A 12742-nucleotide genomic window follows, 5' to 3' on the forward strand; every position below is an offset into this window, starting at 1 on the left:
TATACAGTCTTATTTTCTCTAAAATATTTCTTCTGCATTTTACCTAATATTTATACAAAATGTATCATAAAAACCAGATTTTATTTTTACTTTGCTAAAGGAGAAAAGCTTGAGTTATGGATTTCTAAATTTATCATAATAAAGTAGGATTAGAATAGAATGGATTTTAATATCTAACTATTCTGGTTACTAGTTCTGAGGCCCTCAGACAAGTTACTTAACCTCTCTGAGGCTCAGATTCCTTCACCTGCACAACAAAGATAACATGCTTTATCTCCTAGAGTTGATGTAAAGTGTTTTAAAAAAAGATAATGGGGGAAAGGGGGAGAAAAGATTACTCATGTGCCTCGTCGCATAAAAGTTTATATTATTGCTTCCTAGAAAATGTTGCTAATGGGCTGAAAGTCTTTGGTTTGAACCAAAAGTTTCTATTTTTTAATTTTTATTTTTTTAAAGATTTTATTTATTGATTGGTTGATTGATTGATTGATTTATGAGACAGAGAGAGAGAGAGAGAGAGAAAGGCAGAGACACAGGCAGAGGGAGAAGCAGGCTCCATGCAGGGAACCCAACATGGGACTTGATCCCGGGTCTCCAGGATCATGCCCTAGGCGGAAGGCGGCACTAAACTGCTGAGCCACCCGGGCTGCCCATAGTTTCTATTTTTTGAAAGATATTTAAAATAATGCACATTATTAAGATGAGGTAATGATACACCATTTCATAAAGCTAGGGAATGTGCTCTTATATAAAAGCTTAAAATATTCACCTGTTCAAATGAAAGTATTTTCTCCTGGTTGTAAATATAAACAGTTAAAATATAAATCTAGAGCCACTTGTGGAAGATTTTTTTCAAGTTGTTATGAAGGCAGCTAACCTCTTTAATTAGCAAAGGAATGAGGCTAGGGAACATTGTATTATGTGCCCACTATGTATCTAGCAGCCATCTGAATGCCTAGCCATAGTAGGTGCTCAATAAATATTTGTAGAATATACAAATATACACTCGTAAGGAGTGTATAAATTTTTGAATTACAGATACTTGGTTTGAATCATGATTGTACATTGGAGTAATAATAATATCTATCTCTAAAGGTTGTTAAAAGGATTGAAAGAGGCAACACATGAAAAGTACCTGGCATGGGTATTAAGATATGTTTCCCTTAGTGTTGTTCATACTTTTGCTAAATTCATAATATTACATGTTAAGATCGAATAGCATTCCAAATGACCAGATTAATGAACCACCACATGTATTCTACTTATACAGAGAGAGGCCATACATGTAGTAAAATCCTACTCAGTAAATCTTTGGCTGATATCCCATCAGAACAGCCAAACTGTTCAGGAAAAGTAATTCCTGCTTCAAGGCTTTTTAAAAAAAAAATCTGCATTACTTGTTCAGTTTTTCTGCATGTGGCTTTCGGTTGCCTTTTTAGCTAGTGACCCTGGATTTTAACTAATGAACTCCAGCTGTTCTTATTTTGCCTTCCATCCCTTCTCATTTAACCTTCTGTCTCCCTGGTCTCACATCCTTAAAGTTCTTACAGGAAAAATGGGACAGTGCCAAAGTTTTCAAATGAGGCCTCATCTCTTCTTCAGGGGAGAGGCCTTCTCTAACAAGGGCTCCCAGCTTTTTCAATGTTGGAAAAAGAAACATTCATTGTTGGAAAATGGATGCCTAACAACCTCCAATGTGTCAAAAATCCTCTTGTGGTTTTTAATATTATACAAGCAAAGCGTTCAGTAAGGTAAGTCCATAAAACAAACCCAGAAAGTCCACAGTTGAATACTAAATGTAATTGCAAACACCTGTGATGGAGAGGCAATTCCTCAGTAAATATGCAATAAAAGAAACATCTACCACACGGAACAATACAGACCCAGCTTTTCTGAACCATGCTGAGAACCATCTGTGAGCAAAACTGGCAAAATTTTTCATTGTTAAGTCAAATGTCAACCTGAAAAACTTGGCTGTGGGCAAAATCTGAAGCAAAGGCAGGCCTGAAGTAATAGGCAAACTCAATGCACAAAGGCAATGCCATGAAAATGCAGTGAAGCTGGGCCAGAGACTCTCCCATTATATTGGTGACCTGGGGATTTCTATTATGTTCAGAAATACTATTCAACCTATCCACACATCTCTTTCTAAATCTGATCATACTTTCATGGGGACCACTAATAAGTACATTAGTAAATGCAGCTTCCATTATATTAAACACTTAAAACCATGCTTTCCTCCAGAATGCACCTGATCCTACCAAGATGAATACCCGTCTAACCTGACAGCCATTTGGCCCCTCTACTCAAATTCAAAATGACATATTTCCCAGGGGCTCTGAAAGACTTTTGTAAATGGTATCAAATTCAGTTTTAAACTCATTTTCTAAATTGCTTTTTCCATGCCTGTTTGCATAACCGATCCTTCCTAGCTCAGTTCAAAATTTGACTCCATTAGCCACACTGAGATGCACTGTTTCTCACCTTAATTTACATCTTTCTTTTTTTTTTTCTTTCTTTCTTTCTTTCTTTCTTTCTTTCTTTCTTTCTTTCTCTCTCTCTCTCTCTTTTTTTTTTACCTCCATTATAACCTTTGTAACTTGAATCATCTGCTCTGTTAAAACTGAAAATGATACAGAGCCAAGATCAGGGCTTTTCCTTCTCATCCTTCACAAGGCCCAGCAATATACTGTGCATATAGTATGTGTCCCTTAAAAAGGGAAGCTAAAGTAGTTAAAAGGGGGAGAAAATAAAAGAGAAGAGTCATTTCTGTTTTGTTTTGTGTGTGTGTGTGTGGTTTTTTTTTGCTAAAATGGACAGCAATCCTATCATCATTATTATAAATGGCTCATGTGAAAGGTTAATGAATTGTATTTTTAATGACTTATTTTCATTATATTGTCTTCTTGATTTTTGTGTTTTGTTTTTTTTAAACATGGGGCCTGAACTAACAAACCTGAGATTAAGACCAGAGCCTAAATCTAGAGTCAGATGCTGAGCCACCCAGGTGCTCCCTTCTTGATTTTTATATTATAAATTATTAATTATCTTTATAATGAACAAGACATCACTAAAGGAAAGGAACAAGAATGGAATGATAATAGCCAATATTTGTTGAACTCTGAAAATGTGGTAAGTGCTTTATATGCATATTTTCATAACAACTCAAAAAAAAGAGGTACCATTATTCTCTTTCTGCAATAAATTCAGTCCTCTTTCTGGGGTCTAAAATAGATAATCTACCCATGGACACACCATAGTAATTGGTAGATTTAGGGTTCAAACTCAAGTCCATTGGACACCAGATTCCTTACCCACTTACTATACTGCCCCAGGATACAGAGAACACACAGGCACAACACTAAAAAATTCATGCCTTGGGCACCTGGGTGGCTCAGTTGTTTAAGCATTTGTCCTTCAGCTTAGGTTGTGATCCCAGGTCCTGGGATCAAGCCCGCATCAGGCTCTCTGCTCAGGGGGGAGTCTGCTTCTCCCTCTGCCTTTAGCCCCTGCTTGTGCTCTCTCTCTCTTTCTCAAATAAATAAATAAAAATCTTTAAAAATTAAAAAAAAATCATGCTTTCCCAAAGAGTTTTTCAAATGCTATCTAAACAATTTATGATTTTCAGGTAAATTACCTACTGGGAATTTTTGTGGTTATATCATTTTTTCTCTTTTATATGGATTTGTCTGGGCTTATATAGATATAGCCTTAGCACTTTTTAGCATGGGACCAAACAGAGGGTATTTAGGGAATACTCATTGAGTTCATAGTCATGGGCAACTAATATAATAGTTCTGAATCTTAATTTCCTCAGGAATAAATAATAAAGTGATAGTATATATATATACTCTGAAAACTATTATGAAGAATACAGTTGCAGTTATACTATTACTTCTAGAGATATCAAAAGCTAGATGCTGAATGGATGAATAGACTCAATGGAATTTTTTTTTTTTATCACCAAATCAAGGACTTATACAACGGATCTCTTGGTTCTCACTTACCTTCCCGAATAGCCGTAAATGGGACTCCTTCCTCTGCATTCATGCTGATGACTTTTAGAGCTACTAGTTGTCCATTTATCCTAGAAGAGTCGGGGTGGGGTGTGGGAGAAGGTCATACATTTGTTGAGATATTTATGCAGCAGTTTATACTAAGGATAGTTTAACAAAAGTAGCTTTTCCTTCCAAATATATTCCAGCATATGAATCCACAATTTTCTCAAAATACACAGTTTAAAAAGCCATATGTATCTATACCAAAAAAATTTTTTTCTTTTTACCAAAGTGATACAGGCTCATTACAGAAACTTTGGAGAATACAGAAAAGTACAGAATCCTGCCCCCACCAAATCCATCCTCATAATATTCGATGTCTTTCATTCTTTTCATTTCCCTTTGTGTGCTTTAAGCCATCCTTATTTTCCATCTGCATTATTGTAGTGACCTCCTAACAGTTTCTTTGCTTGTATGTCTACTAGACCCCTACTGTCTACTCTCAACAGACTAGCCCAGGGCACCCTTTTTAAGGGAAAGTCAGAACAAATCACTTCTCTGCTCAAAACCCACCATTATCTTCACATTTCACTCTGAATAAAAACCAATTTTTTACAACCATCTCTTAGGTGCCCCCTGATATGCCCAGCCCCACCACTACCTCTCTCTCTTAATCTCCTCCTGCTGTCCCCTTATTCATTGTTTTGTTCACTGATATAAAGTGAAGTTCTGGAGAACTGAGATTTTAATGCAAGTATAAATATATTATTTTTAATACAGTGGGATTTATATCATGTTAGCAGTAACCTGCTTTTCCTCCATCCAATTTTTCTTTTATCCATTCTTCTACTATGTGATATTTAATAATAATATGATATTTCACCATATAAATATACGACAGTGTGTTTTTATTTATTTTTTATTTTTTAAAAATATTTTATTCATTCATGAGAGACACAGAGAGAGTCAGAGAGGCAGAGACACAGGCAGAGGGAGAAGCAGACTCCATGCAGGGAGCCCGACATGGGACTTGATCCCGGGTCTCCAGGATCAGGCCCTGGGCTGAAGGCAGCGCTAAACCGCTGAGCCACCCGGGCTGCCCTACAGTGTGTTTTTAAATGCTTTTAAGTGGTTTGTTTTGATCATTATAAAAATACAGTCACAGTCGTGTTTGTAGATCAATAGCCCCTATTCTTAGGGTAGAGTTGGAATTGCTAAGTCAGAGTAAGCTGTGCCCAAGTTTTTATTATTTTGAACACATGTTCCCAAATTATGCCACAGAGTGATCACACCACTAACTGAGAGTGGCCATTCCAGCACTTTCTTGACATCACTGGGCAGGCTTTTTGTTTTCTTTTTTAGAACAGTTTTAGATTTACAGAAAAATTGAGAACGTGGTACAGAGAGTTCTCACATACCCCCCTCATCCAGTTTCTTCTATTACTATATTGGTATGATACATTTGTTATAATTAATGAACCAGTATGGATACATTATTATTAACTAGAGCTTAGAGTTTATTAAGAATTCTTTAGCCTTTGCAGTAAAATTGTATTGTTTATTGTGGGCTGCATTGTACACTGGTAAAATTTGGGGGCAGTGCCACATGACGATACACAGGAAAAGCCATGAAAGTACCAGACCCAGGAATTTTTTCCCAATAAGCTTATTTGATAATGATTTTTAAAAATCCGAATGCATGTAAGATATTATCTATGTTATAATAGAACAAAATAGAAATAGCTGAAATTAGAACATTAGAAGAAAATGTGCGGTACATCAGTACAATAGGATACTTTGAATTCATGACACAGCTTAAGTTAAGAGACATGTAGAAAGTGGAAAATATTCATAATAAAATGAACAATATAATACAAAATAGCAAGCATACCATGTTTGTGACTTTAAATAATTTGTGTGCAAGTAGAAGATGAAATGTGCATGTGTAATTGCTGTGCTAGAGTGATGGATTATAGATGATTGTTAAGTTTTAAAAATTTATTTGTTGTTATAAATTCCTTTTTTTTCTTTTCTACAGCATTTATAAGTTTGTTATGGTTTTCCCATTTGATTTCAAACTGCTTTCTTTTTATCTCTTTTAAAATAAATATCACAAAAAAAATCACAGTAGATATGTATGAGTTTATTAAACCAGTTAATTTATCTATCTTAGTCTTTTTTGAAATTGAGATATAATTGGCATACAGGAGGGTGCCTGGGTGGCTCAGTCGGTTTAACATCTGCCTTCGGCTCAGGTCAAGATCCCAGGGTCCTGGGATGGAGCCCCATGTCAGGCTCCCTGCTCTGAGGGGAGTCTGCTTCTCCCTCTCCCTCTGCCTCTTTCCCCTGCTCTTTCTCATTCTCACTCTCTCAAATAAATAAATAAATTCCAAAAAAAGAATAATTGACATATAGCATTTGTAGGTTAAAGGTATTCAATGTGTTGCTTTGATACATTTATATGTTACAGTAGGATTATCAGGATTTCTTTAGTTTTGACCTAATGTCCTTTCTCTGTTTCAGGATCCCATCGAGGACACCACATTATACACAGTTGTCATGTCTCTTTAGCCTCTGTTGGCTGTGACAGTTTTCAGACTTTCCTTGTTTTTGATGACCTTTACAGTTTTGAGGAGTAGTGGTAAAGAATTTTGTAGGATACCTCTCTATTGGAATGTTTCTGATGTTTTTTTTTTTCTTTTCTTCTCTTTTCTTTCTTTCTTTTTTCTTTTTTTTTTTTGATGTTTTTCTTTTGATTAGACTGAGGTCATGGTTTTTGAGAGGGTAAAGAATCATTTTCATCACATTATGTTAAGGGTACATACTATCCTCAGAATGTATGACTTTTGACCTTAATCACCAGCTGAGGTAGTGTCTGTCAGTTTTCTTTACTGTAGTTATTCTTCTTCCACTCTCTTCCCATTGTACTTTCGGAAGAATGTCACTATGAGTAGCCCACACTTCAGGTGTGGGGATTGATGCTCCACCTCTTACAGGGTGGGTTATTTACATAAATTATTTAAATTATTCTGCACAGGAAATTTGTCTCTTCTCTTTCATGTATTAATTTACTGAGCCATTCATTTATTTTAGCATAGATTCATAGATATTTATTTTACACTTTGGGTTAAAAACCAAAGTTTTCCAGTTTTGTCCTTTGGGAGTCCTTTCAATTGGCTCCTGCATCCCTCTGACATACCCCCATAAATATGGGGTTTGTTTCTTGGGCTCATACATCTATCTTCATTTTTTTTCCTATTTAATTTGCCTAAAAAAGGATTATCACATTTTAATTTTGATTTCTTCAACTAATTGTGGACCCAAATTTTCTCAAGTTTATTGGTCTTTTCCATTCTTTTGTGATTTGCCTATTTGCCTAGCTTATTATTGAAATATTTTGCATATGCTTTTGACCAATTTATTTGGTCTACTTTAATATGTCTTGAAAATTTTGAACTTTAAAATTTTTATGAAGTTCCATATTTTCCAAAATGTTTCACAAAGAGCAGTATACTTCTGTGAAATTCTCCCCACCCACCAAAACAATTTTTTGGTCAAATATGTTTAGAAAATGCTTTATACTTTAAAATTTTTTTAATAATTCTTAAACAGTCATGTTATACATTAACATTTTAAAGATGCTGAGAGCACTTATAATAAAGAATCACATTTTAAAATTTTGTTTTAGTGTTCCCTGCAACAGTTTGACAATGGCAAGTGTTTCAATGAAACATCTACTAAGGTCTCTCAAAACTAGGACTCCCTAGAACATTCATGGGTAGAAGAGACACCATGGATACTTCTAATCTTCTTTTAAAGGTTCTGACTTCAACTTCAGTATTATGTATAGACAGATCTTTCCAGCCCAAAGGTTACACAGAATTCCTTTACTTACTCTTCTAATTCTTACCTTTTCTTTTTCATTTAGCTCTTTAATCTACTAGGAATTCATATTATGTATTTACTTTTTCCAAGTTGCTAATGATTATCCCAGCTTTGTTTATTGAACTATCTTCTTTCTCCGATGATCTGAATGGTTACCATGATTATATATTAGATCTTACTAATACTTGGGTTTGTGATTGTTTTGGACTTAAAAAAAATCATACTTCTTTAATTTGGCTTTTCTTTTACCACACTGTTTCAATTATTATAGCTTTTGAACATATTTATAATATATTAAAACTTGAAATTAAATAATCACTGACACCTTTTCACTATTAGATTTTCTAACCCAAATAGTCTGTGCTTATAATGGTTTCTGGAATAATCCACAAGATCTTATGTACCTGATACTGCATTTGCAGCTCTCCCCTGTCCTCATCTCTTTCTCCTCTTCCCTCCAATGTCCTGCCTATTTCTGCCTCAGGGATTCACTTGCTATTCCCTCTGCATGAGGCTCTCTTCCACTATTCATGCACACAGCTCATGCCTCACCTTTATCAGAGTCTGTGCCCTTCTCATCCAACCATTTAAAATAGCCACCCACCACCCTCTGGCATACCTATCCTACTTCACTGTTCTATTCTTTTCCAAAGCACTTTTCATTCTTTGACAAACTCAGTCTATCATTAATTTGTTTATTGCCTACCTTATCCTGACTAGTATATACATTCCATAAGAGTAGAGGGTTTTGTCTTCTTTGTTCTCCAATGAATCTTTATTGACTGAAATAGTGCCTGGCACATACTATGTACTTAATAAATATTAGTAGAATGAATGAATGCCTGTCTAGCTCTTTCTCAGATCTTTATGTCCCTTAGTAAACCCTTGCTCATTTTTTGATACTAATGATTTTATTGTTGATATTGTAAGAGTAACTTCCCTTACTATATTTTCTATTAAATGGTTCTTGCTAATACATAAGGCAACTTTTGATAAGTGTATTTTGGCTTTATAACTGATCACCTTACCATTCTATCTTACTGCTTCTACTGGTTTCTGAGGTGATTCTCTTGGGTTTTTCAGGTAGACAATTTTGTAATCCATAAAAGTGTTATTTGGTCTTTTTTTTTTTTTTGTCATTGCATTGGCTAGAATATTTACAATAATCTTTAACAGTAAAGATAATGAGCATTCTCACCCTGAGCATTTTCACCCTATCTCTAACTTAATGAGGATATCTCTAGTATTTAACAAAAAAGGTATGTGGATTACTGATTTGAAATATTCTACATCATAATGAGGAATTATTATTCTATCCCTATTTTGCTCAGAGCTTTAAAAACTTGCAACTGATGTTGAACTTACTTGGCACCTATCTCTATGATATTTTTAAATGATAAATGTAATGCCTTTATGGGAAGGAATAAAGTGAAAAGTTTGAGTAATCTCTTTCCCTACCACATTTTCAACCACTAGAAGTAACTGCTTTTCACAATCTCTTGTGCATTTTTCCTGACTCCTCTATGCACGTATAAATTTATACATGAATGGTACATTGGGGTGTTTTTTCTCCAAGTGAGAATATAGGGTATATATTGTTCTGTAACTTTCTTTTTATCTTTTAAAATACTGGACATCTTTCATATTTGTATGTCTACCTTATATTTTAGTTGGCTGCACACTATTTCACTGCATGTTGATTATTTAGCCAGTCCTCCATTAATGAAGTGACCAGGTTTTTACTTTTTCTATTATAAATTTTGCTGCAGTGAATATTCTTGTACATATATCTCTATGCATTTAAACATGTATTTCCAACGTATTTTTTATCTTATTACTCAGATGAGTTCCTCGAGGAAATATTTCATATCCTTAATTCCTAAGATAGTCTATGGAATTCAATTAACAATATATTTAAAATGATACTTTATAGTTTCAACATGTATAAATAATAACATGATTGCTAGTATAAATAATACATAGCCTTGCAATATTTATATTACATTTTTTAAATAAACATTTAAACACTACTGAGGGACACCTGGGTGGCTCAGTGGTTGAATGTCTGCCTTCAGCACAGGTTGTGATCCCAGGGTCCCGGGACCAAGCCTCTTATCAGGCTCCTCTCGGGGCCTGTGTCTCTCTCCCTCTGCCTATGTCTCTGCCTCTCTCTGTGTGTCTCTCATGAATAAAATAAATAAAATCCTAAAAAAAGAAATAAACACTACTGAGACATTATTTTTTTCCACTGGAGTAACATAAATTAAAGAAATCAGACCTCTGACTTTCCCACCTTGACTAAAAAGCAATGAAGTTTGTGGATCTTTCACATATGTTTAGCAAATTTTGTTAGCCAAAATGGGCACCTGGCTTCTGGATTAGCATTATTTTTATCCTCTAGCCATCTTGTATATTTTGCAAGCGTACACATCCCAGGACTAATCATTTTTTGCATATATCCTACATTGTAGAAGCCAACTTTGGTTTCTTCCAGGAAGGTAAAAAAGGAATGAAGGAGCAAACTCAGGGTTGCCATTACAACCTTCTGTCATTGTGTTTTAGAGAGAAATATGAAAAACCCTTTAGAGATTGCATTTGTGAAGAGTGGTGCTTGCTCTTTGGGTCAGTTGTAGAAAAATTATACTTTGAATTCAATAAAGGAGAGGAAAAGCTGATAAACATCTCAGGGGGCTGATTTTAATTAGGGCAAGGGAAATTTATTTTTCTTGCAAGGCTATTTAAATCATCTCGTCTCTTTGTGTTGACCATAGTGTCTTACACAGGTCCTGAACTTCTGCCGTGTGTCACCTGGCTCTATAATTTTAAATTAGAGGGGGTGGGATCCTCATCTGCAGAGTTTTTCCCAGCTATGAGTCACTCACCTGCTAATCCCCTTGTAAACTGTAGCATAAGAACCTTCACCCAGCTTCTCCAAGTTCAGGTAAGATGAGGCTGCCCCAAAAGGGAGGCTCTTCTTCTGCTTGAGGGGTTTGGGGAGGGGTGAGAAATGGGAGAGAGAGAAAGAACACTTTTCTTTTTTAAGGTGACTTTTATCCCCCAGAGAAATTAGACATTATTGCCAGAGTATACCTGGGAAGGCCCTCTTAGTAACTGCCCTGGAAGTAAGGGCCTACATCCCCAGACAAGTACATATTAAATTCTTCTTCATCCACATCAGCTGTTCACTCACCCACTGAAAACCCTGCCTCAGATCCTCTTCCTGAAAAGAATCACTGTTACTCCGTGGCCTTTTACTCTTGCACTTCCGGGCATGCACAGCCTGAAGTCCCTTGGGGTGAAATGAAGTCATGGAACATGATGCTTCTTTTAGGTCTGTTAGCTAAAGAAAAAGGAAAGTACATGAATAAAATTTATGCAAAGTCAAGACTCAGTGGCTAGCATAAACCATTTTTTTTCTTCATTTGTCTGATTGTCACTCTTCAGATGTTTTTCTAAGCCTCCTACACCCCCCAAAAGCAAGTCCTTTCTTGAAAGCCAGATCCTTTAAAAAGACCAGAATGATATCCACTGCAGAAACTCTACATTCTTTCTTCACTTAAAAATACGTCTTAAACACTTCAGTTAATTTAAATCTCTTTGATGGATGGTTTCCAATTTTTCTGTTAGCTCAGCCTTTTTTTTTTTTCTCATGTCCTCTTAATTTATCTTTTTTGGGGAATCATGAAGATTTTGAATCCATAGCATACCAATACTGCAGCCTGCTTTCTGAGGCTCAGCTCTGTAATATAGTACTTGAGAGATTACAAGAGAATAATTACTTTCTCAACTTTAAGTCAGCGGAGTTTTGTGCGGCCCAAAGCATCTGATTATTTTTCCCTTTTGGTTTACAAGAACATCCCCAAATTTGATAACAACAGCCATAAATTCTTTGTGACTTTAATAGGATTTTCTTTTTATGGGTTTAGACCTACCGCAGAAAAATCTGACCCTGCTTCAGAAAGGGAGTCTCTGAACTCCTTAGTTTCTCAGCAGAGGGAGATGCTCCTCCTGCGATGCAAATACCTGGATCGCAGCCTCCGCCGCCGGCCCAGGCTCCGGCACCGTCCCCCGGCCGCTGTGCGCTTCGCCTCCCTCCCCGCAGCGGTGGCAGCTGCAGCCAGGCCGGGCAGTCCTTGTACACAGCTCCTGACCCATAATCTTCTAGGTTCAAGGAGAAAACCCGCGCTGGAACCTCTCCCCTCTGCCTCTCCTGTCCTCCTCCACTCCCTCTCTGCCAGAGGTCAGCACCGCTGGAGCTTTCATATGACTCACATGAGGGCTCTGAGCAGAGCAGCCTCATGACTTCAGCAGTTTTTCCTGATCCGTGCAAGAAACTACATCGGAGAGGTGGCCGCCTGCATTCTTATGTGCACAACTGGAAGCAGGACAGCTCATATTGGATGGGATCGATGTTGGCACAAAGTTCTTATTCCAGGCACAGGGTAGTGCCCTTGCCAGACACGGCTTTTATGAGTTCACACTGCCTATCCATGTCAATGATAATAATATTCATTAGGCTTCCCTGGCGCTGGAGTGGACGCCTTCAGTATTTTCTCCCTGCCTTTCATCTGAAAGCATTTTTTCTTCTCAGACTTTACATTTGCAATCTAGCCAACTTTTTAGTAGTCAAAGAAACCCCAGAATCATAAAACGGGAAGATATCTTCATCTCTTTGCCTCCAAGCAAGTGTGCAGTATCTAACAGTCCCAGAGCAATAGTCCTTGGTTCCTTGATTCAAAAAAGATGGAGTGAGCACCTGTGTTTTTACTACACAGGTAATGATGATACCCAATGGTGAGAGAGGGGTTTGCATAAAATATCTTTTCTTTCTCTCTTCCTCTCACTCTCCCGTTCCTTCC

General features: G+C 36.5%; 1 protein-coding gene across 1 annotated transcript in view; it reads right to left on the reverse strand.

Moving 5' to 3' along the window:
• CDK15 (cyclin dependent kinase 15) overlaps window positions 1-12322 on the reverse strand; it is an 80976-nt gene extending 68654 nt beyond the window's left edge. Inside the window, exons 1-4 of the mRNA XM_026002474.2 lie at window positions 11907-12322; window positions 11074-11223; window positions 10766-10860; window positions 4008-4087 (exon numbers count right to left, since the gene is read on the reverse strand). Coding sequence (XP_025858259.1) covers window positions 4008-4087; window positions 10766-10860; window positions 11074-11223; window positions 11907-12038 — 457 coding nt within the window. The 5' untranslated portion in view covers window positions 12039-12322. The remainder of the gene's footprint in view (window positions 1-4007; window positions 4088-10765; window positions 10861-11073; window positions 11224-11906) is intronic.
• Window positions 12323-12742: the final 420 nt, after the last annotated feature.

This window comes from Vulpes vulpes, chromosome 16 (genome assembly GCF_048418805.1).
Source record: "Vulpes vulpes isolate BD-2025 chromosome 16, VulVul3, whole genome shotgun sequence".
Classification (NCBI taxonomy): domain Eukaryota; kingdom Metazoa; phylum Chordata; class Mammalia; order Carnivora; family Canidae; genus Vulpes; species Vulpes vulpes.